The 26,193-nt window shown below is 42.5% G+C and overlaps 2 protein-coding genes across 3 annotated transcripts in view; both read right to left on the reverse strand.

Moving 5' to 3' along the window:
• LOC110984757 (uncharacterized) overlaps window positions 1-10,201 on the reverse strand; it is a 66,643-nt gene extending 56,442 nt beyond the window's left edge. Inside the window, exon 1 of the mRNA XM_022245234.2 lies at window positions 10,050-10,201. Within this exon, the coding sequence (XP_022100926.1) occupies window positions 10,050-10,089 (40 nt within the window). The 5' untranslated portion in view covers window positions 10,090-10,201. The remainder of the gene's footprint in view (window positions 1-10,049) is intronic.
• Window positions 10,202-11,707: 1,506 nt separating this feature from the next.
• LOC110984763 (uncharacterized) overlaps window positions 11,708-26,193 on the reverse strand; it is a 32,802-nt gene continuing 18,316 nt past the window's right edge. For both annotated transcript variants that reach the window (XM_022245244.2, XM_022245243.2), the window contains 6 exons: window positions 25,352-25,442; window positions 24,483-24,714; window positions 23,332-23,878; window positions 22,554-22,650; window positions 19,102-19,204; window positions 11,708-17,256 (listed from right to left, as the gene is read on the reverse strand). In XM_022245244.2, the coding sequence (XP_022100936.2) occupies window positions 16,859-17,256; window positions 19,102-19,204; window positions 22,554-22,650; window positions 23,332-23,878; window positions 24,483-24,714; window positions 25,352-25,442 (1,468 nt within the window). In that variant the 3' untranslated portion in view covers window positions 11,708-16,858. The remainder of the gene's footprint in view (window positions 17,257-19,101; window positions 19,205-22,553; window positions 22,651-23,331; window positions 23,879-24,482; window positions 24,715-25,351; window positions 25,443-26,193) is intronic.

A 26,193-nucleotide genomic window follows, 5' to 3' on the forward strand; every position in this document is an offset into this window, starting at 1 on the left:
TTACACTGTAGTTGGAAACAAGGTTGTACATGTACATGTACAGTACATCATGTACAGTGTAGCTTTCACAGAACCCAGAGCAAGGTCCACTTCCAAGTAGGAACTTGGCCCTACATGTACTGGGTACAAGTGTATATGCTACATGTATGCATGTACGTAAACATCCAAATTGAAAAGTCAAGCAATAATGTTCTTAGTATTAAAAGTAGGAGTTCTTTGACAGACCGATTGCTACATAGTACTGAACTGGGCAAATTTGGTTTGCACTTGACATGATCTTGTTAAAAACTAGCTGTTCGTGTTCACAACTTCAAGCTCCATCTGAAAGAGGGTGTTCGATCAACAGGGTAACATCACTGCCAGCTGTAAATGAGTTATAACTGGGTAACCTTTGCATAGCCGCCTAAGCCCATATTCCTCGAAAGGCGACAAACTCATTGACTCGGGTGCCTCATGTTTCACATCATGCTGCAGACCTACATACATGTATACTCCAGCAACTTGTGGTGAAGTCCATATCGCTGGTGCCACAACACAAAGAAGACTAATTTTCAAATTCACTTTGTGTTTGAAATATTCCCATAGCTATTTCACGGAACAATGCTAAAGTACATGTATACCATTAGCAGGGGAAACAAATTATACAATACTGTCAAGATCTCGTAAGTTATTTTCTGCAATGCAGCCATGCTTGTGTCTGTTCCCGTAAAGATGCTTTGAATTTGTGCAGATTCTGTCATAAACTGGCTGCACACATTCAGCACATATATTCTCAGTCTTAGTGCACAACACATGAAGGGGATTCGACTCACAGTCTGATGAGCTGCCCCGCAAGGCCCATGTACAGTTGCAACTGGCCTTGCATGAACTTGAACAATTTCAAGGTGCTGTAGATCCTGCCCCTTTAAGACCTATTGTGGGCTTCACAGCCCATGACCGTCATAAGCCATAATGAAAGACAGCATCCGTTTCCACTGATTTCTTACAATGGGCCCCATGACTTAGCTCTATACACATCGTGTATGATTTATTATGAACATCCCGTGTATATGTTCACGTTCAGTGTTGTGTACTCCAGACACATTTTCCAAATGCTGACACAACCTGTACGGTACAATTATGATGAAGTGGCTTGATAAAGTTCCCAGACCTTGGACAAGGGATGTGCTGGGAAGGAGACTGATCTTGGTACACTGTACATGGCTCATATTGTTCCTCAAACAGCAACAAGCATGCCTACCTAAACTGTACCAAAAACCGAATAGAGAGCGTGTACATACCAGTACATGTAGATACTGGTGTGTAAATGGGCGGGCACTTTGATGGATTGGTGTCATTTCTGTTGGTCTCAGTTTCATCAGCGCAGTCCTCTGTTTACATTCATTTAACACTTGAAACCTTCCTCATCTTACAGTACAGTAAAAGCAAACCTGTCTTCCTTTTCAAAAATCAGCATAAACTGGGAACACCATTTTACTACTTCTGACAACACCAGGGCAAAGTTGCTGGCTGCATGATTTTATACAAGGTACTGGTACATGTACATGTAGTTACATGTATTTATCTGCAAATAAATCTACCACGCGTGTACATGGGTAATTCTGGAAATCAGGGATCCAAAAGTGTGACATTTTTGTGTCCCTGCTACATCTGACCTTTGTTATTTGACACAGAAATTTATATCACCGGAACTGATTTCAAACTGTTAGTATTTGTTTGGCAGGTAATTGGCATTAATTCATTACTCTTGGAAATTAGAAAAAGCATTCTGAACTTACAAAATCATATGTCAGATGTGACAGGGACACACACAAAAATGGACCCCTAACTTCTGGAATTACCCCTATTTGTACATACAACAAGTTTCCATGTTGACATGTACATGGACAGAGCCAAGACTGTTCTTGAGTAATACATGCAAATTTATATTAAATACAGTAATTAAAATTGGAGCATGGAATGCAATTTTTTTCTGTGAAAAAACACATTTAGTGGTACATGTAGCTGAACAAAGTTTGGTGAAAGCATAGCTTCAGGAGTACTTGTCTTGGGCACAGATTTGTGGATGGGAAAACTATTTGGCAAGGAATGATGAGTTCCATAGCTGACAGTAGCTGTTTTCTGCTGAAGGACTTGGACTTTAGTCAGGGCTTTTCTTGGCATTTGAAAATAAATGCGGTGTTCAACTGGCATTTGAGTTGACAAGATTGAAAAACAGAGCACGCCAATTGCTGCAGTGCTTCTGTCAAGTTTAACAGATGTCTGCACAAGTTTGTACACACGTACATGTACATGAACGTGGATGTGTGTATGTCTGATATGGCATACAGCAGGTCCACAAGATCCAAGGCCAGAACCAAGGTCAGAGCTGTTTTGAAAAAAAAAGAACTTTTTCAAAATTTTGAGAGCAAACACTCAAATTCCAACCCATTCACAAGCACTAAAGATGATTCCACTGACGTTTCATTAGACACTCCTGATGGTCCCCTTGAATGGCAGTAAGAATTGTGTTGGGATTTGAACAGAGCAACTGTCATGGAACAGATGTCACAATATTTACTGCCATTAAAGGGGGCCACTGCAAATAACCAGTGATAGTGTTGCCATGGTCACCAGAATTATAGTAGACCAACATGGCCTTGATGCTTGGACTTCATGGTTCAGCCTTCCTAGGAATTAAAAAAAAATAAATAGGGCCTAAAACTCTTTTAACAAAATTACAATGCAAGTTTAACAGTGCAAATTCCATGTTACAAATTACTGTGCTTTACATAGAAAATACAAAGAAAACACTGAAGATAATGCAAGATATTTACAAGAGAGAAAATGGAGGAAAACCAAACCAAAAGAGATCAATCGTATACCCTGGGTGTGTTTGAGAAGATGCTTCAACATCTGTGGACAAGGAGCCAATCCTATTGTTTATGGGAGGTCATACATGAGCTGACATCTCTGGGTTCCTCCCTCCCCCCCAAAAAAATTAAAGAGCACCTCTAAGGAAAATATGTTTTCTCTGATTTTATCTGTTCAAATAAATACATGGAAGCATCCAAATCAAACACAGTGTCATTTGCCTTCAGAGCTCAACTATAACAAGCTGAAAAGGGCATATTTTTTCTGTCCAAACCAAGATGCGGATTCTGAATGTAGATTGCGTCGTTCAGAGACAATAGAGAAAATGAAGCCATTGACTGGCATGCACAAGGGTTTATCCACTAAGAACACAGGGCAAGGGTTCCCCTTGTTTTCCCTGAATTACAGAATTCGCATCTTGGTATGAACAGACAAAGTCTTTTCAGCTTGTTATAGTTGAGCTCTGTAGACAAATGACACTGCGTTCGAGTTTGATGCTTCCATATTTATTTGAAGATAAAATAAGAGAAAATATGTTTTACTTGGAGGTGCTCTTTAAATTATTGGCTAGTCCTTTATTTTTCCATTTCTTTCCAATTCTTGGCAAGTTAGCCAATTACAGTTTCAATCATTCACGCAATATAATCTCATCACCCCCCCCCCCAAAAGTGACAGTTCCCAAGCCTGAGGAACAACCATTTTCCAAATGGCATCCCTCTACTTTCTCAGCCACTTACATGTAAAACCATTTTTCCACTGTAAGTTTATAAACTCTTCCCTTGGATGGAACTTACAGGTAGCCCCCCAAAACTAGGAAGTTATATCCTGGCAAACGTTACAATCGCACCATTCTGAGGGCTAAACAACCAACCTCCTTTTTCGGGGCACTTTTCATGTTAATGAGCTCAGCAGAAATTATTAATTGAATTAGGGTCCAGCACCCAGAAGGAGAGAATCTTTCCTCAGCCATCCTTCGACCCCTAGGCACCCTGAGCAGTCTGTACTTGAGCCTGGACCTATGTAGTCTGGGTGGTTTGTGCAGTGAACTTATCCAACCATCACTGTGCTGATCATTTTGAAAACTGTTAAAGGCTTTGGCCAGGATGTTGGCCCTATGCCCCATTCCCTCAGATTGGGTCACAAACTGGGTAACGCCGTGTGCTAACACTCTGCAAGTTTGTACCCTGTTTATGCCAAGAAGTGTGTTGGAGGTTCTGTTCCTACCCTACATCGGAAATAGTTAAACCTCCGTTAATGTGGGAGTGCTTCAGGGAGGCTGCAGCCACATCCTCTCATGAGACCTGGCACCTTCATCATAATTACTCAAACCCTTGGTATGCAGTGTGTCAAATATACCCCTCTGCCCCTCCCCCCTTTTTTTTCTCTTTCCCATTTGATTTTTGGTGGGGCGGTCCAGGCAGCCTGCAATGCAAATACACTTGCAACCAAATCAGGCCTGGCTCCAACGGAGCTTGTTATCGGCAAGTGAAATTTGCTTATCTCTCCAATGTGACATCACAACGAACGGCACAGCGCAGTGCCAGTCGGTAATGGGGAAGGGAAATCGGGGAAATTGAGAGTCCTCCCGCTTAGCACCGGTGAGTGTGTTTTCTTTTAATATGACATGTATATTTATTTTTACCGTCAGCTGCTGACAACACGGGCAGTTACATAAAAACTGAGGCAAACACAGTGACACAGTCAGGTTAGATTAGCACGGTGGCACTTGACAAGTGTCCGCCAAATGCTGTTGTTTGTTACCTTTCAAGAAAACTGTGCCAAATGGGTCAATTACACGCGGATCAATTTTTTAACAGGTTGACAGCATACATGTACACATACACACGTATGCAAATCAAGATAAGGATTTGAAGCACTAATGAATCCTGCAAGACCTTTGGTAGAATCCCAGTACATACCACTAACCACACTCACTCTTTCTTGACACGATGCATCTGTCCGCGCAGAGCAGAAGCACCTCCTCATCAGTTGAAAAAAGCCATGTTGGTCGGGAGTGTTCAATTTCTTGGTGGGAAATGGTGATGCCACTGCAGTGCTTGCGTTTCACAGTCGTTCATGAACCAGCAATGTGCAGTTAAGCCTCCATTGCAAGGAAAGTTACCCCCTCTCTTGGTACAGCTCGGAGCCTACAGGCCTCCATTCTGACAGCACTGTGTGTGTTGTGTCCGGTACATGTGTACATTAATTTTGGTACAGGTTAGCTATTGTGAACTTCTGATGGCAGGTGACTGTGTATACATATATATTAAAAGGTACGGTCACGCATCCAAAGCTGTCCATAAAGTACACTGTACACGTGAACAAAATTATTGTTGAAAAGAATACACGGCATAAAGGTACCGGTACATGTGCATGTAGTTATTGGATATTCCATGTGAAATAATTCTTTCAAGTGAGCTGCAACTGTGAAGTAAATGATGAAAGGTCATTGCCAACGATGTGCATGAGATGTGGTTTAGGAAATTGCCATTAGTACTATACAATGTAGTTCATTTTTAATTCGGCGAAGTGCATGCAAATACTATTACGAGTATACAGCCCTACCGGTACAAGTAAATGGGTACTGATATGTACCAGGAGTATTTATGAGGGCCAGTAGAGGCTGGAAATGCACCGTAAATGGCCTGTCAAAATTGGTCTCATATAGCCGGAAGATCTGGGGTAATTATTACTGTTGGAGAACTACTGTACTTATGTGCCATACAACAAGTCACTGCTGGCCAGTATTATTATAAATGACAAACAGAGCATGAGCAAATGATTCCAACTTTAAGCATTCCAACGACATTTGTCAATCTGCCAGGTGAAAGTGGAAGAGGGTTCACATCCTTGAGCAACATTTTTAATAACTTGTTGGGAAAAAAGGCAAAAAAAGCAACACTAAAAAAATGATAACTACTTGGTACTAGTAGGTTCACATACCGAAACCGAACATTTGAAACATTTTCAAGCACGATTAACGTTGTTGAATGCAGCACACTGTGGGATACGCTGTGCTTTTAAATGTAATTGAAATATTTTGCTGGTGGTTACAATGGGGGAGGGGCAATTTCATAGAGCTGCTTAAGCACAAAATTTGCTTAAGCGTGAAAAACCTTGCTTGACAAATCAGGTTACCAGCCAAAACTCCATGTGATGTATACTGGTTTGGAATGACATTCACCTGTCTTTTGGTTAGCATGACAGTCACATAGATTTTGAGCTGGTAACCTTTGTTTATTAAGCAAGGTTTTTTCACGCTTAAGCAAACTGTGTGCTTAAGCAGCTTTGAAATTGGCCCCAGATGCTTGAATTTGACCCCCAAAGTGGAAAGAAATCAAGTGAATGTTCCTCTAGGGGACTTCTTAGGAGAGGGAAAAAGCCTCACAGAATGTCCATGCTCATCTTGCCTTGGCTAACCATGTAAAGACTAAACCCTGAAAGAGGACAGGGGAGGGGGAGGTGATATCCGCCCCCCAAAGTACATGTATTTTGGGGATATCTCTGCAGTGCATTTTTTCGGGAGCTGAGCCTGCAGGAGTTTTAAAAGTTATACTTTGCAGTCATTTCGACCCCAATCTTGTGAAAATTGAACCTACCATTCTTGCTCATTGCCAATCTTTCAGAGACACTGTGTACTTTTTCTACTGTGGTGCTCAATGCATGTGGGCTGGCATGCATAAAGCCTTGAACTTCAAATGACTGAGTCTGCCAAGTTAAAAAAAAATCAAGTGCAGCAGAGCTAAATTCTTTGGGGGTGGAATCCGCCCCCACCTGGCTGTGAGAGGGACGAAAGTAAACCCAGCTCTTTTACATGTACATGTAGGTTAAACTTCACTTAGTCAAACAGGCATGTACGGTACTGGTATCAGAGGGCAAATCAGTTTGCCCCTCATGGCTCAGCCCCGTGCAGTCAGGGCACAAGACATTGGGCTTAATAATAAAACAACTCTACAAAAAACACTTGGTCAACGAACATAATTGGTCATACCGACTATGAATGATAATATCCATGGATATATCAGTTATGTTTTCCCCTGCGCCGCTCTTAATTCAGCATTCCCCCCTTCAGGAAGAGACAGGATATCCTGGCCAACCCATGCGGAAGCGAGTGCTGAAGTAGTGTCACTTTGGCTACAAATCAGCGGGACAAGACTGCTTGACATCTCGACATTAGCCTCTCACCATTCTTGACAGATCAATTCATGGGAGAGGCCAGCCAGCTTTTTGAAGGAACTCTCTCGCCCTGTCCGCAGGGCACTTTCTGGGGTTGTTTCTCTGGGGGAACGAGAGGGGGTGGGAAAACGCTGCTACCTCACACCAAACTGCAAGGGGCCCCAGAATAGCAACTCTGAAGAAACTACTATCAGACATTTGGCCAAGCGGGCAAAAGGTAGCATCCATCATATTGGCAGGCCAGGCTCCACCTGGACTTCATTTCAAGACCTGTTCCCTTCTTGAAAAAAAGGGAAAAAAATTCAAACCTCCCGGATTCCAATATTAGGCATATGAAAATAAATCATCTAGCACACAGAAAGGAGAACGGCCGAAGAGAGAAAAGGGGTGAAAAAAATCCTGCTTCTGATGCAGCCGATAAGTTTCACAAGGGAGGAAATGGGCGGCACAGCTGCGAGTCAAGATGTGGCATTGTGGGGAAGTTGAACAAGTAAAAGGGGGAGACTGCTGTAGTCTTCACTGCTCCCCCGCCATATTGTTAGTGTCAAAAAAGCCCTGACAGGTTAGTCCATCTTAAAGGTGCACACAAGGGCCTCACCAGGAGGAGACAGGGTCAGTCAAATAAAAAAAAAAATGTTAACAGCCCATATTGTTAAGTCTTCCTCTGAAATGCGCAGAGCCAAGAATTTGGCACGAAAAGTTATGTTGGGTTTACAACATGTGGATGAACGGTTAGGTTTTGCTTGTGACAGTAATGCTTACATTGGTGACAAAAGCAGTTTCCATAAACTGGTGAAATTAATTTGACAGCAATTTACCGTGCAGTGAATGGGTAGTACAGATGCAAGTTAAGAAGTTTTATCGTGGGGACACTGGAAGACTAAATGTTTAAATTAATCAACCCTCCCTGCCATATCAATGTCATGATGACCTAACAGAGGTACTGCATTAATACAGTATCGTTAAAAAAATTAAGCGAAACTGAACAAATAATGGCAAAGGCTGATGTAAACTCTGCTTCAACCAGGGAAGATAAATGATCAGAGCACCTAGCGGTACAATAATAACAATGATGTCGGTGACAACAGTAATATGCATGAATGATTTCAGTATTTTACACAATAGGATTTGTAAATTAGGTTTTATGATAACTGATGAAGGCTTAAAATGGTACCTGTACATGTTCAAATGTACATGGACATGCATTCTGGGTAAGCCCCACAGTTCTTTGCACATGTGGTAAACTACAAATTTTTCAGGTCAATCACCCCACACGCACATTCATCTTGGTATACAAATACTATTGTTACTTCAAACCTGATACTCAAAGAGTAATGCACAATTATTGTGATTAAAATGTATCTGGTGGTGTAAATGTACTACACCCAGAATTTTTCCAAAATTTTCCCAGAAAAAAGATCATAAATGTACTCTGAAGAGCACCTATCAACAAAACAAATTTTCTATTCTTCATGAAATACTATTCTACTTTGTACTAGAAAGACATTTACATGTAATTGCACCCTATTTTTTCCTTTTGTCCTTTTAAAGTTTGCATTCTGATTTTATAAATTAGTACTAATAACAGCTAAAACTCATTTACAATGGTGAGGAATATTAGATCATCAAACGTCTCAGGGAAATCACTTAGTCGGCAGGTTCTGAAAATACATGTACTTCAATAGGAAAATTTTAATTTTTTAATAAACAAAGGAAAATAAAGAACCGCACTGTGCTCTCTTAAAAATCTGTTGAAGTTTACATTGCCATAAATTCTACGTATCAGTAAGTTCCATTATTCAGAAAAAAGATGCCTGGGATTAAATTTACACAAAGAAAGTTTCAAAAAGTATCAAAGGCAAAGTGTGAATGAAAAATTCATACCATAAAAAACTGAAGCTACGCACATCTCCATAGGCCAAGGCCTACATGTAAGTCTAAATTATTAACTCATTCATACCACATGATTCACTGCTTTGTCTTCAGTACTGATATGTACTGTACATGTAGCCTGTACATGTAGCCTAATTTCATTTTATGCTTTGTACCAAACTACAGGGACACAAATATCTTGCACAAGATGAAATAATACACAAAGTTTTACACACAACCCAGTTCAATTTCAGTCTCTTCCATTATATGCCATTCTAATAACAAACTCGCACTTCGAGGACCATACAGACGGATAAACAGTGACGGCCCTACCAGCAATGCATTATGCATGAAGAGTAAGTGATCCCTTGTCCTCACAAATCGGACCGACACAAAACAGCAGTTGACAGAAAGTCCTTTGAAGTGACCGCCACTCGCACGCCGCACAATGCCCGCGCCAAGTACATGTAGTGACTCTCTCCAGAGCCAACATGATACCGCTATGTTTACACAACTACAGGAGTCCAAGAAAAACCCAGTTGTATTCATGGCAGTTAATTAAATTACCACGTAGGACTTCCTAACTGCACATAACGCCCAGTTTCTAATCCCTTCATAGGGTAAAGAAAAGCCCGACCGCTCTGCCCTGTTAATGATATTTAAAGCCCCATTACAAAACTCCCCTAACCCTATGAACCCCCCCACCCCGAAAAAAAAAAACCTGGCGTTCGCCGTCCACAAAAGTCCTCGGCGGCACCACCAAACACAACTTCATTTGGGCTAATTTCCGCGGCGCCTGCGATTCGCTTGCATGTCGGCAAACGGTGATTTATTAGACAAGCCTTAACACTTGACCCTGGCGAGGGTGTTGACCGAGATGCGTCAATCACCCCGACTTCAAGGCGAATGAAACATGTCAGTCTGAGAACCGTCAACACATCAATGGTGCTAGTGCCAGGGATGGATCAAGCCAGCCAGCCAACCAGCCGCGCGCAACCCATCACAGCCCGGGTGACGGGGGCCCCTCGTCCAGGCAGGCTGAGCTCGATCATCGCGGTCCAAGTCCCGCTCGCTAAGCTTCACTGCCGATCGGCCAGACCGCACCTTCAACTACCACAGAAACGACCGAAAATACGGACAAAACTCACCTTTTAGACGTTTCGGGGCCTGCTGCTTCCGTCGGGGCATGTTCCTCTGACGGAAAATCCAGGCGGCGTCGAGAAGAACAGACAGAATCGGGGGGTTTACAGCGGGACCTTGCGCGCACACATATCATCACCGTGCATGCAAGCAGCTGGCACACATCAACATGGCGAGATAATAGGATATGGGGGCGCTATAACCCTCCAAGACAGCACGAGCGAGCTGTATGTAGCCAAACATAGGTCTTGCGATTAACATTAATGAGTTAATATTTCCCAGGTACATTAGAACTGCGGTACCTTATTAGGATCTTGTTCCCCCTTTCTTTTACTTTTCTGTCGATTTGTTTTTCACAATAATTCGCCAACGCGTTAAATAAGGCATTCAGAGTTTTTATTTTTTAAAGAAATACAGGTGGTGTGAAATTAACTACAAACGATATTTAATCATTGAAAACTTACATTGAGGATAAAAAGGGAGAAATGCCTGGGAATCTGAGAAAACAAGAACTCCACACTTGCCGCACATGTGGATTGTAAAAAGTTGATAGCAGAATTTTAAATTGATTAATCATAGTACTTTGAGATGGATGTGTGTGCAACAAAAGTGCACTATTTTAACTTGGTGCATGTACTTGTGACGCGGTAGTAGATTGCTCGAAAATTAGCAAAAATGAGAACGCCTTCGTTCAGAGGTTTGTAAACAGACCATTCAAGATCCACAACTCAACGTTGAAAAAGAAATTGTCAATAAGGCAACAGATGTTTACACATAAGTCCCAAAAATCCGGCTGAAAGCCTAAAAAAGTTCCAAAGTGAAAGATTAGCGAAATAACTCGATCCGCATAAGACACATAATTATTCGCTGAATTTAAAGCACGCAATCTGAATACCGAGACATTTCAATTCTGTAAATCAGTTGGATCACAGTGCTTAAATTAATCCATTTATCTTTTGAATTCCAGTACATACACCCATTTATTTTGAAAATCAAATCAAGCAGTTCCGACTTTCTTATCGGGTTTGAAGTTCAAAACGATTCCCAAGACCTACAAAGCGCGGCGTATCTTAAAATAACAACTGCAATCGCACGTCGACACTAGGCACATCTTCTGTGATCTCTACATGTATGTACTAAGCCCCTCAATCAATCAATCATGTATGCAAATCACCAAGACACGCCCTGGCCACGTGACATGCTACGACGGCTGATGACGTCAATCAGTCGAGCAAATAACATGTCACATCAGCCGGATGATTGATGGCCAGTCTTTAAACCCTTTGTGGGCCCACAGAGGATTGTAAGGCATCACGCAGCCGCCATATTATTATTTTTTCCAGCTATGCAGCAGTAATATGATAATGTTGGGTTGGGTCAGGCAGAGTAACAATAAATCTTCCACGTCCGATAGAATTTCGTTGGATGGAATATTTGCAGTAATAGCAACTTATTTTCCTTTTGAAATGACTTTCATAAAACAGCCGACACAAGAAGTAACACATACATCAAATACCTGTCTATAAAAGACAACGCAATGGTTAAACACCTGGCGCAAAATTGTTGGTATAGTCATAATCTTGAGCTTCTGTGCATTCCATTAATTTTCAAAATCATTAATTAAGTGCAAGAACACACAAGCAGTGGATCTGATTACAAGCAAAACTTGAAATTATGGGTTGATTTATTGGTCTAAAGCATTTTGTAATTCAGATTTTTTAAAAATTACTTCACCAGAATTGATCGTTTGTCGATTTAAATTCACACAATTAATCCGAACTCGAATCACTATGTTTTTCAATACCCTGCATGTCACCCTTGAGTCATCAGGTTTCCCCAAAAGCGGTGAAAAGTAAGCCATATTAACGAGTAGTGAACTGACCCATTTTGTTTTAAAGGTCTGATTTCAATTCTGAAAGGCTGGTTATTTATAAACATGAGGAGAACTTCACGTTCGAAAGATCAATCCTAACACCGAAATGTACGATAACTTTCATTCAACACTGACCTGTGACATTACATGTATTAAAAACAGCTGTTGAGAAATAACTCTTTTCGGAGAGGCTTCTGGATGATTTTGTTCAAAATGAAAACTGCACACAAAAGGAGCCCTGAAGTAGTTATAATTATAGATCCCCCAAAGATGGAATCATTTATTGATACAGTTCTCAAAAAAGAAGAAAAAAAAGAGAGACCTCTAACATAATGACATCGCACTTTGGTTATGCGTGCACTTTCCTATGGCAGTGAGGTGGACATGATCCACTGATCCCCATAGGAAGTGCATATGTAAACAAAGAATGAAATCATGATTGTATTGCAAGATTGTGGTCACACACACACACCTGAACTGGTACGATGCTGCCAGACCCAAAAAATGGTCATTCTTTATAATCTGAAACTCCATTCAAATACCTTGTGCTATTCCCACATCCTGCACTGCGTTATCAAATTTACTGTACAAAGTAAAGGAGCAGTTCAAATCCCAGTACAGATGTCATTAACAATCACTAAATCTACATCGAACCTAGACAGAGTCAATTCAAATTGATGACTGTTGTTACAAAAGACTGGGCAGGTATTATTCTGCGTGTAAAAAAGAGCGGGGAACTATGATTTGACAAACCGACAGCAGGCTGGCAGTGGGCGGTGCACTGTAACAGTCTAAATTAATACGCTTGGTAAAAAAACCCACACACCAACAGGAAACAATATTGCCCAAATTTTGATTGGGAAATGTTTATGAAGTTGACCTCAACAAAGGAAACAAATCTAACTGAAAAGGGAACAATGATGCCAAAAAAAAAAAAGCATTTATCACAAGGATTTAGTTCGCAACATTTACGTGTGTGCATTTACTCTATCAAATTATTTACATAGTGAAAACAGTAACATACAGAAATGTACAGTTTTTACATGTATTCTTTCCTTCAGCAAATCATAGTCCGATCAAAGAGAATGCCCTCTGAGCAACTCAAATATCACTTGCACAAATATTGATCATGAAGACTGTGGGCATGGTCACAAGTCAGTCTAAAGCAAGTGCAAAAAATCTGAAGCAACAAAAAGGTCTTGGAAGACCCTTGTGACAGATATTTCTTCCGACGGAATCCTAAAAATGGATCATTTGCGACACATTCTTCATAAAGTAGTCTTTGCATAACCATTACAAAGGGTTTCAGAGCCTCTTTGGATTTTATGCAAGTGTGAAGTTTCATGCAAAACGGCGGTTGTCGGTAGCTACAGTGTTTAAGTTGCCTTGGCAATATATGTTGCTAGGATTTGTTTCTGTACTCGTTTTTGTTGTGTTCCATTTTAGCGTTCTGCTCTGCTATCAGTCAACGACCACTATTGCTGAAACACACCTGTTACCAAGGGCAACACTTAAAATTTGTCTCACAATTTGTCTAGAACAACCATGAACTGAGCATGTGAAGTAAGCAAGTATTTTGGTCAAGTCTGTCCCAAGTCCCTGCAATCTCCAAGTCCATCACAAGTCATTGAATCTTAACCAATTGCTGCCGGGGAGCCCTTGTTTGAGCACCTTGGGTTTATACGCAGAGCCGGGGTGCTTGAAATGGGACAAAAGAGCTGGTCTGTGTAACAAAATACCGTACTTGGAACAAAAGACCTGCTGCTGGGAATTGCCATCCTTTTTCGGCTTGCATTTTTTTAAGGTAATCCGTCACTGTTTTAGGCGTAGAGTGCCCGCAGACTACCATCGCAGACAAAAGTTATACCCAGCAAGAAATGAGACTGAGGGGTACCCCCCCAACATGTCCAATCCCTATACACATTCCAGACTATTGTTACTTAACACATCCCCCAAGATGTCTGAAAGGAATTCCCCAGATTCCTGCGAGACAATGACCAACACAAAGCGGGGGGGTTCTCTCCGTCTCATACCTTGCGGCATATGACAAAAGTGCTCCAGGGCCCAACTGATGAGCGACACAGCACCGCAGCATGCTAATCAAGCCAAGTTTGAAAAGACATCACTAGCATTCACTAGGGACAAAGGAAATTATGCAACACCTCACAATTCGGGGTCTCTTTACAGGGCGGCAGGCCTGGCTGAAATACTCAGAAGTCAATGAAGGTTGCCCATCAGCTTAGAGTAGCCATCAGACAGTCATTCGTGTGGGTGTAAACGTCCATTAAATGAAATGATCTCCCGCGTATGTGTGCCCTGCATTTTTAAAAGCACCCAGCAGCAAGTGGTTAAGCCACATCGCAAGCTTTTCAACTGAACTGCGACGAAAAGGATTCCTTTCCTACTGCTTACCCCAAAGCGTGTGACTGCCCCTGTGACTGGACAAGTGAAACGGCTTGTGAGAGGATTTCAGATGAAAATGCCGGCCCTCAGGTGCCGCAAGATGGCTCAGACACTGTAGCATTTGAAGCAAGATATGGGACGGAGAGAAACCCCCGCCTTTGTGTTGGTCATTGTTTGATCGGAATCTCAGGAATTCTTTACAGACTTCTAGGGGGATGTGTCACGTAACAGTAGTCTAGAGTGTGTATAGGAATTGGACAGGTAAGGGGGGGTACCCCTCTGTCCCATATCTTGCCTGGTATACACTGTAGACAGTGAAACAGGGGTGTGCCTACTCTTTCGATTCTACGGACATCCGCATCATGGCATAAAATAGGTAATACACAGAAGTTCATTCTATTGAGCAATAAGGACTCATTCTGAGGGTCTATCATGTCTACAAACCTTGCCAAGAACATTCAACCTTACACATAACACCTACACACTAATCCAAGAGGATGCCTTTACTGCAGGGCCAACACACTCACATGTGCACCCTTTAATTAAAGTATAGCTGCAATCGATTTGTTTTGGCACACACCTTCAAAATGCACCTTTGTGTCTCAGTTAACCTTATTTTCAACTTTTGTTTCACTATTTCAAAGGGTACCTTACGGCCTTTTTTGTCTTTATGCTAATTGGTATTTTCATATTCATAAGCTAATCTGCAACTCATCCCAGGAAGAAGCCTCAATTTTACATTGGTTTGTACACAAAAAAGTCCTGCATTTTGGTAGGTTTTGCTGGACTAAAGTTTCTTTTCTTTGCTCCTTCATTGTTGTTTGCACACACTGCAATGAGTGACCACCACTGCTTTTGTCAGAAATATTTTCATTAAGTAAATTCTGGGTTTACAATCTGAACTATGCTGTCCAGGAAAGCATGTATAAGTTTAATTGTTGAAAAAATTGCACTCTTTGGTGCATTTAAACAAATAGAAACGAAAAAGAATTTTCATACATTGAAGAAGAATACAAAGTTGAAGAAAAACTGAGGCTGAGAAAAATTCACTGCAGCTACACTTTAACTTAGGCGTGCATGCACTTTGGCAAGGCACAACACCCCATTGTCTTGGAGAGGAGTGTAAGGCACGCGTACCATCTGCGTGCAAACAGAGTGGCCTCAAATTAAGGCTCCAAATTATAGTCTACACTGTGCAAGTTATGGTTAAGGGAATGCGTGTGTGTGGGGGGGTGGCCTTGATGGCTACAACAGAATCGCATTCGCCAACAACTTACCACTTAGCTAATCTTGCTGCTGGAGAGAAAAAAAAGCTCACTGTAGGTATACTCAAACCATGTTTTTTTTCCTGTGATCGCGGCAGGTCTTTTACCAAGATCTGACATCTGCAAACACGTTTAGTTAATAAAAAGACAAAATTAAGTCTGTGCATAACCTAGAAAACTACAAAAACAGATGCGGCCCAAAGTGTCCAGAATTCTGGGATTACATGTAAGTTACAAGAACTTTTCTCCAATACTAACGCTATCAATGCACTATGAATGCTTGCCAAAAGAATTTTGCATGGCTAAAAGATAAGCGTGTGGAAAAGACTTCCCAATACAAAAATCCCATTACCTCAAACTGGTATCCGTGAAGTGCCAAGCCCGCATTCCAGCTGGTTTAACACATAAAATCTTAAAATCAATGAACATTCATTCCTCACTGAAAATGAAAAAAAAGGGCACTAACAATTCAGAAATAAAAACAAAACGACACAAAAAAGTGCGTGCAAAATAAGATGGAATGCTGAATTCAAAGGATGATGTAACAACTGATGTTATGTAATGTTTCATTTCCACTCGGGGACAAATGTTGAATAACTACCTGTCCATGTTCGTTTCATGATTAAGGCTGCACTAAAAAGCTTTCTCTTGGTGATATACAGTACATGTAAGTGGGTATCTTATTGGCACGCCACAGCTGACTTTTTCTTGACTGATACCAAAAGTGAACATCAGATTGTACACACTATTATTGGTTGGCGTACAGGAACAGGAAGGTTAAAAACCAAATAAACATTACAAGTGTGTTAGAGAGCTGGAACGTTTCTCAATTATGTACACTGACATCAACAACGCTTCCCTTCTTTCTCAAGGGAGCTACATTATCTGGAAATACACCGTGGCGTGTTGCTGAAAAGTTATGATATGGCTGTGGTGACGAGGAGCAGAAGGCAATGCCGATTGTCTGCAGGGCAATCGCCTGCTTATCAAGCGTGGTGTCACTTCGAGAAGTCTGCCGCAAGAGGAACATCCGACCCTTGCGTCCCTGAAGATTTCTGGTGGTGTCCCCTGTGAGTGCTGGGTTACAGAGAGCTCACTGCAGAGGATCAAATGGCTGCAACTGGAGAACTCCACGGAGATCGGCCTCAACACCCGCGAGCGGGCCATTTTAAGTCATGATTAGAACACGACTTTCCAGTTTTGTTATTAACGGCTCCTCTGTGAAATGAGGCTCATTGTTACAATTTAAAAAAATACAAAATGCAATTCCAGGAAGCTATTTGAGTTTGGCCTTCTTCCTGGCAATGGCGTCTTCTACGGCCCGCAGCTGCTTCAACAGTTCTTCCCGGCGAGACACCGTGGTGCTCTTCTTCGGGGCTGCACTGCCCGATGCTTTAGCAGCACCTGCGGGCTTGCCAGCCCCAGGGGCAGCTGTGGGGGCCTTGGCGCTCCCTCCCATTGTTACGGCATGGGCTGTTCGAGCCGGCACCTTGGCCGGCGGCTGTCCCTTCAGAGTTCCGGGCGAGGATGGCCGCTTGCGGTCCCCGCTGGCTGGCTTGGGGGTGGTCTTGCTGGCATGGCTCTGTGCGCCAGTCTTGCGGTTGGCATCTGCTGACGGCACAGTCTTCTTGGTAGCTGTGGGGCTTGCAGATGGCGGCCGGGTGGTCTTACGCTCTGAACGGTCATAAGTGAAAATGTAGAATTAGTTAACTGTGACCAATATCATACAAATCAAACTAGATGAATCACATTTGAAAACTGTGGTTGACGAAGAGAAAGCCTGAGCAGAAATGGTGGTGATAACATATGTAACATACTGTATGATTCTGTGAAAAATGAAAACAGATATATCTGAGAAATTCATCTCTTCTGTGCCAAGTGTATTCAAAATCATGTGTATGTTTCAAATTTACTTGGTAGTTGAGGTGCAATTTCAGCTATGATGCCACATACAGTAAAATCTCGATAAGTCGAAGCCTGTTAAGTCGAAACTCCGTTTACCTTGACGTCTTTCTGTATTCCCGACAAAAGAATAAGCCTTTCTGTTCAATACCACTAAAGCCGCTTATCTCGAAGTTTCGGTAGGCCAATTAAAAAAAAAAAACCACTGATGAATAAAAAGTGATGAAAGAACGCTTGCCTTCATTATGAGTCATTACTGTCACGCGCATGGCTTTTCTTTGATGAGCCGAGCATATTCACACGGACTGCCATTGTCAGGTCGACAAGCACTGGGTGGGCACCAACCGCAACTGTAAAGGCCGTATCCAAAACGGGCTTCCACAGCTACGGCTAGGTCTATTGTCTGCACGTCTCCATGCATTTCCAATGGTGCGAATACCAAGACCTAGCTCCGCACAAAAGATTTGGATGCAGCCTAAATCGGGCACGAATGATGCGCCCTTAAGCGCTTTGTACATGCATCTCGTGACCCAGCACGGAAACCCTGACCAACTGGCCCGCGCGCTGCGTTATGCGGCAACAGCCCGCTCAAGCAAAGCAAATGAACGAATTCTCAAGACATCAACACAGGTACCGGTACATAACTTCATTGGTTTATTGTTTATTGATGTACCACATAAAAAATGTATTATGATGATGTTTGAGGAAATCTTGCTCAGTAGGGATAGCCTAAAATCCACTTCATGCTCGACTCAGCTTGCAGGCCAACTGTCGTAAGCCAGTAAAGTTGCATGTGCACTGAAGCATGTAACTTTCAATAACTCGAACGTCGGCTAACTCAAACTTTTCGTCCATTCCCCTGAGCTTCGACTTATCGAGATTTTACTGTATTACAAGTTTAATGTTACTGTCGAAAAAACCCTATTTTACCCTGTAAATTACCAGAGGGAACCTTCCTTGAATCCTCAACACAGGTGGGTGCTGCATTCACCCTAACCCCCTAGGCTCTTGCACTAGAGATCATACTGAACCCAACGAACACATACATGTACTTGTCTGTGTACTTGTACATGCAGGTCACTGTACCAAACCTGATAAACTCCCAACAATATTACTACGCCGGAGTTTGAGTGATATGGTATGGATGGGTGTATGCAGTATAGCATGACTTGCACTGACGTGGCACCAAACATTACAACATCAAGCACAGTTCAACACTTGGTAGAGCAAGCCAGACACAGCACACATTGCCCCCGGTGTGTCCCAACTCACACATAATCCAACATCATCTCCCTGGGCCTTTGATACCAAGTCCAACAAAATTCAACAAGTTCATTGGGGATGGTACCAAAATTGCCCAAACCTAGCAAAACCAGCTGTTGGAGTTTGGTGGACGCCGGGCAGCTAGGGTTAAACCGACATTATTTTCCACTGGTACTTCGGGACACCAGACTCAGTGGCTGTGTGGATACAGTTCTGAATCAGTGGAGGCACTGTAAACCCGAATGTAGACTGTGGCGGTTTCAGGGAGATCATTTGGAACGTTAAACTTGGCTGTAAGTGGGGTGTCGGAGCTTGTGGTCTCTGACACAGGGGATGTCACCCCCCAACACTTACCCTTGTCTGCCGAGGTCTTTGACTGGGCAGGGCCGGCCGAGGTCTTTTTGCCTGCCTGGTTAGGCTGGGGATCGCTTGAACGCTTCTTGGGGTCTGCTGAAGGCTGTTGTGACGTGACAAAAATAATATCGGGTTGGGATTTGCAAATTCAATGCCAGCTGAGTAATCATATGTAACAGAACATGCCCTAAAGATGAGAATATTTCACACCAATGTCTTTTATTCCAATTGATTTGATTTTCCTTTCACAAAAATGGAAAAGTTGAATCCTTAAGACAGACTGCTGCTTACCATTTGATTTGGTCTTGAGACTTATAAATTTCTTGCCAACTGACAGGAAATTTTTAACTACTACACATTGAAACTCAACAATCAAAATGTTCTAGACGTTTTGCTTACGATTAAGTGTTTTTGTCAGGGGAGGGGGTCTTGGTAACACAGTAATGTACATGTACTGGCAGTCTTGAAATACAACTCGATAATATTGGTGCACAACCATGACAACCGTTCCCCAGCAGTGTAAGTGCCAGCAGAGAACTCTCCATTAATCATACAGTGAAAACCAATACAGGGATTTGGAGAGTGCCCCACACGGAGCCCTCAGCAAATCCTGAACAGGACCTGCACAACTTGTATCAAGAGAAGGTCAGTTATAAATAACGGAGTTGTCTGTTGAAGCTCTGAAGTTGAACACTGTCAGTGCTGTTGCATCCAACAGAATGACGGCTCATTGGTTTATGCCAAAATAGGTACATGTACCTCGCGCCAACGATGCACTGCGAGCATCTCAAGACTCTACTGTATGTTAGCAATTTATTTTGACATGAGATGAGTCTCATGCAAGTCTGATTTTTTTTCATACACATTTGTAATTCTACGCATTCATTTGATAGAAAAAAAAACAGGTGGCAAGCATCAAAACTGTAAGAAATCCACTCCATGGTAAATCATGGCAATCCATCACACAAACCATCTCATCCATCTGCTGTCTCGTACTGAATGTTACTAATTACTAATTTTTTTTTATGACGAACACCAGTAAGCTATATCAAACTATCGATTCCAAAATTAGTCCACTTTTGGCACACAAAAAGGTCACATGGACATGCAGTTTTTTTTTCTAACTTATCCCTAATTACGACGAAGCAAGTCTGATGTGACCATATCTGGGTCAATACACCAAGACATGCGTGAATGAATGCAAACATTGACTACTTGGGAGTTGCTTATAAAAAATAGCATCAAATGGGTGATGAGTTGTTGAGCTTGAAGAAAAACAAAATGGCAACTGAATCACTGAAGGCAGCTTGAGGGAAGCTAAATCACAAAATTGGTAAATGTTAGCATTCACGACAACTTCACAGTGTGTTTATAAATAAAAACAAAGACCAAACTCTACTTCAATTTCAACCTTGCCCTGGGGAAACTTGCCCCCAAGACAGCTTCTTGTCCACTGGAACAACATCCCAACCACCTGCGCAAGTACACGGCCTGCCTGGCGCTTGTTAAAAGGGAATTCATTACAAGTTGTGCTTGATTACATCTAAATGTTACAAGAACATTTAAAGAAACCAAAGTGAGGCAAGGAACCAAAAACAGTTTGGCACCGCTCCATGTGACATATTGCATTGAGTAAGATACATGTACAGCAGATTCCCATTACAGCGCTCTCAAGGGGACCTAACAGAATTGAGCGTTATAACCGCACGGCGCTATAACCGACTGGACAGACGAACAAGATGTGCACAGCACATGTACTTCTATGTACATGTATAGATACATGTATCTACATGTATATGCCATGTAGGCCTATGTGAATTACGTTTACATGTATCGGTAGATGTAACTACCGTAATATTGGGAATATAAGCCGTGCACAACAGTGCATCCGGTTAACTCAAAGTTTTCGGGACGCCGGTTAAAAAACACGCCACCAAGTTTCTTAAAAAAAACGCCACGGGACCTCGTCCATGCTGCATCACCACACGCGCACAGCATTCACACCACCATGACATCCCGACTGCCACTGCATACCCATTCATGGACAGCCCAATCACTGACTTCCTAGGATAACCATGTGACCACAGAAAGTAATACGTCATAAGAAAACCCAAGTGAAAACACACCCAACATGTCACGTTGAAGACAATTGGCAAAAAGACGAGATTTGCTACATGAAAAAACAAGTACCATTCAAGCGGCTGATTTTTATTTATCAGCAGAAAGAAACCTTTAGGTAACAAAATACTAGTATCTCAGTATTGATTATTTGTGTGCCAAAATACATCGCATGAATAAATGAAAAGTGGGAAATGATCACTACAATGGCGCCACAGCAGAGCAAGTTAAGTTTGTTGTAATGACACACACATTTCATGTGCTTTGTGACTTCATGACTTGGGGACTTCTATTTAATAACTCAAAATCCTCGACTTTTTCAATTTATTCTCCGATGCTGACGAGTGTTTAGATGTAAATGGCAATCTAAACATCCAAGAAAACGTAACTGCACCATATGTGACCCGGGTGCGGCTCACCATAGTGAGAACGCTATTTGGGCCTACAGACGGACGGCCCAGTGCGTGTCTGCACTTTGTGTGATTGCTACTATTGGTTTCTCAGAGGACGGCCAATCGCAACGGCCTTGCAATGCGCTTTCATATGTGTAGATTTTCAAAGAATCTGACTTTCCAAGGTAAAGAGCAATGTGACCAGAATCATTTCACATGCTGTATATGGTTCTCGGGCCGAAAATCATCGCATTATATCCCGGCAAGCATTACAAACGGGAGCGCTACAACAACAGAAAAATGTTAAAAGTGAATGGGTGTGCAGTTGGCAAAATGAAAATTAAGCTTTACATCGGTAAGAGCGTTATATCAGGGAGCACTGCAATGGGAATCTCCTCTGGATTAAGGGAACATGATCAAAAATGGCTTCTTTCTGAAAAAGGGCTATTTGGCAACACAATTCACATTGCTATGTTATGTTACTCATCATCGTAAACGATATTGATCTGTAATGAACAGTTAATTGATTACTTTTCATTTATTCTCTGGTTCCCAAATAACAGGCTGACCTCACTTTCACTTCAAGATGGCAGGCTTGCGAATAAGGTCAAATATGTCGCCCAAATGTCATTTTGCTGGGCCAAAATGCCACAGAACACCAGTTACTAATGGGGCGGTACTTCAATTGTCTACAGCATTTTTTCTGAATGAGACAGCCATTGTAAGATAGTTTAGCCTGGATGGATTGTACAGGAAAGCAGTGTACAAACTTACACGGTTTCCAATATTAAGAGTTCAGCTCTTGATCATAAATATGTTTAAGATACGGCAGTAAAAAAAAGCAACAGAAGGCCATCATCCGTGAAGCTTGATTATCATTTCTGTGAGTTTGATTTACCCAAGCCCACATTTCAAGCTCTTGCCCTCGTCATACCCACTCACCTTGCTCAGCAGGGTCAGCTTGATGTCTTTGTGGGCCGTGACCTTCAGGGTGTTGGACCGTGGGGCTGCTGCTACGGGCACAGAGGTGCTATGCTGCCTGCATGGGCACAGATATAAAATGAAACATGTAAGTCCACGGCAGTATTAAAGGAGAAAAATGATGCTTCGATGCAGCTTTTAATGGCGTTAGCTGCATTCAAATATTACTGCAATGAGCCTTTTGCAAGTTAAATTCGAATAAAATCTGGTACACCGGGTTATCTGACTGCACATAAATTCCCCAGACTAAAGACACTGTTGCTACGCCTCATGATTCGGGGCAAGCTTTTGTACAGCAACCACCATTTCTGGAATGCACTGGTTTCTTTGTGCCCTTCTTATTCATTGAAAATAGTGTATCAGTGCAAGGCATCTCGTAAGTAACTAAGCAAAAGCTTGCCCGGAATAACGAGATATAGCCACAATGTATTCAGTATGGAGAATTAAAGTTATGCTCACATAAATTTAAAAAACTCAGTTCAATTTAACACGCAAAAGGCTTGAAGTCCATACCTATCCAGATTCTGTGGTGGAGATAGCATAAGCACCTATGGCAGCTGCCAGCTACTAGCTTCACCAATTTCTCATAGACTATTTCTTGGCTAAGTTTAGAATGTAAGATGTACTCACAGCTACATATATACAGTGGTCAGGCATTCTATGGGATGTCTTTTGTTACTCTTGGCAGTTTCTTGGCCAAATATAGGCTACTGCTGAATCACTCATTTCAGCTTTTTACCTCTGTGCTGCCGTTGCCGTGCTGGACGACCCTGATGATGCACTGGGCGTGGTCCCTGATGACGACGATGTTCTTGTCTTCTCTTTGTCTTTTTCCCTGGAGGAGGCGGCTGGCTTGGGTGTGGTCTTCTGCTTGGCCTGCGTGGGAGCCGTCGTTTTGGCTGGTGCCTGCATGGTCTTGCTGCTGGGCTGTTGGGACTTGCTGCTTCGGCTGGGCGACCGCTTGCTGCTACTGGGAGGTTTAAGCGGAGCCAGTTTGGGCTGGGCCTGTTTGGGCTGGGCCGGTTTGGGCTGGGCTGGTTTGGGCGGGGCCGGTTTGGGTGGAGCCAGCTTGCCGGCAGGCTTACTGTTCCCAGCAGAGGGCTTGGAGGAAGATGCCCCCTTGTTGGGGGGTGGCTTGCTGGGTGGGGCTTTGGTCGCAAGTGGGGCCTTGCTGCTAGGTGGGGCCTTGGGAGTTTTGGGCGGGGTTATAGGTGGGGGTTTGGTGTTTCTGTTAGTCGGTGCTGGGGGTACTTTACTGGACCGAGCTTGCAGTGCTGGTATGCCAACTGCAAAGATAAACAATGCATCCCCCAAAACCGAAACATTATAGCATCATTTAAAATTAAAAAATAAGACTAGCAACATGATAACTATGCTAACATTTCTCAAACAGGTACAAATTGTCGCCACAATCAACATCGCCTTCTGTAAAGCTGTTATTGTTGGCAATGATTTTCAGTCTTGTTTACAATTAAACAAATGGAGAAGTGGTTTCAACTGCTTTGAGCATATAAATAGCAGTGTTGTCGTCGAGTACCAAAATCCAAGTACCACGTTTATCAAATACATTCAGTGCCAAGCAAATGCTAATTCCCAAGTTTGGACAAAGCACATATTGGCACTCGAGTATGAGCACTCCAACACTGATATGCAGTATTACACCTGTACCGACTTTATTCCAATAAATCATAAGATTTGAGATCTAGAGTAGTACAATATAGCCTGTGGGAATTTTTATGTTTGGTCTTTGGAATAAAATGGTAGTGGAGCAATTCTGTTTGAATGGACAAGGTTTGGGATGATGTTGCTGTTATTATCGCAGCAGTTTTATAAATGGTATAAGGATAACTGAAGAGGAATGGAATAGTCGGTTCCTCTCACAAATCCAACCTTTGGGGAGTTTGGTGTTGGGTGGGAGACGCTTCCCGTCAATGCCCTTTATGGCGGCCGGCCGATGCGGTGACATGTCACTCTCGCTGGAGGAGATGCTTGAGTAGGAGGAGACGGAGCTGACCGAGCGGCTACGGGAGCGCGAGCCGCTACGGCTGCTGTAGCTAGAGTGGCTGCTGAAGCTGCTGCTGCTGCTGCTGCGGGGCCTGGGCCGGATCTGCCTGCCGGGGGGCTAGGGAGACAAGCCGGGAGAAGACGATCCATTTTACAAAAATGCACCTCAACTTACGACCAAGGACTGGTCCGGAATTACCTGGCTGTGGCTGGCCACGAAGAATGGTAGCCGCCAGAGGATTCCTGCGTTTTCCACAGATGCGTGCATTACATCTGGGCTTAGTTAAGTAATTTGGGCATAGCGATAATGCAACAGAAGAAATGGAGGTCAGCTATGAGACACTTACCAACCACAAGCAACATCTGGCCGATAGACATACAAGGGTAATTCCAGGAATAAGGGGTCTAAAAGTGTGACATTTTTGTGTCCCTGTTACATCTGACCTTTGTTATTTGACACGGAAATATCACCGGAATTGATTTCAAACTAATACTATTTGTTTGGCAGGTGATTTTCATTAATTCATCACTCTTGGCAATTAGAAAATGAGTTCTGAACTTACAAAATCATATGTCAGATGTGACAGGGACACAAAAAAATGGAGCCCTCATTTCTGGAATTACCCATAACACAATGGCATCAATCTTTGCTAGCACGTGTTCTTTCCTAAGGCAGTGAGGTTGGACATGATCCATTGAGCCCCGATAGGAAACTGCACATGTAACCAAGGCATGACGTTAGTAAGTTCTCTTACCATTCTCCTCAAGTCTGGAGATCTCCTATTCCCAACAGCTTTCTTGTCAGAGGAAGCAACAGCCGTTGGTCTCTTCTGCTGTATGGGTGACCTGACAGAGAGCAAACAGCCAAACCAGATTTTCTTAAATGGGCAATATATTTATGAAACAGTGCACTGGATGGGGCTGCAGTTAGCGAGGAATTGGTCTTATTCAAAGGTCCGCCATATTGAATTGAAAGCGAGGTTAACTTTTTTATTTTGGCACTTGAGAATAAAACTGAAAAGTACTGAAGTTAAACTTCATTACAAATTTAATGCCATTTATGTTGATGAAGCGTTTAAAATTTGTGATTATTTTTATCTAAATTTTTTAAACCCCATTGGAAAAAAAAAGTGAAAGTGAGGCATGGAGCCCAACATAGTCTGGCACCACCCAATTCAACAGATTACACTGAATGAGATAGATTCGTGGAACGCAGTCAAAAATGGCTTCCCCGTGAAGGGGGGTCCATTTTCTATGGGAGAAGATGGCCACTTCAAAATTCTCAACTGTGCAGGAATTCAGTGCCACATTCCTTGAGCTTGACTTGCCTGAGACACAACTTCATCAATGCCCTGAATAGATTCTGAACAAGTTGGAAGTGGTTGTGCTAGGGTAGACATTGAACATGACTGCGGCTTTGAGCATGAACAAATTAAGAGGAACATGGTCCCACACACAAATGTGAAGTGGTCGTTTCTGTTCAAAATATTAAGCAGTCAATATTTCAAACATGTAATGTCTCCTAGCAATTATCGGTGCAGCAGAGTTGATTTATTCAAATAATATCCAACAAGCTTATGATTATTTGAAACAAGGT

The sequence above is a fragment of the Acanthaster planci genome, linkage group LG06, assembly GCF_054643075.1.
Source record: "Acanthaster planci isolate LZ-2023a linkage group LG06, COTS_SCS, whole genome shotgun sequence".
Classification (NCBI taxonomy): domain Eukaryota; kingdom Metazoa; phylum Echinodermata; class Asteroidea; order Valvatida; family Acanthasteridae; genus Acanthaster; species Acanthaster planci.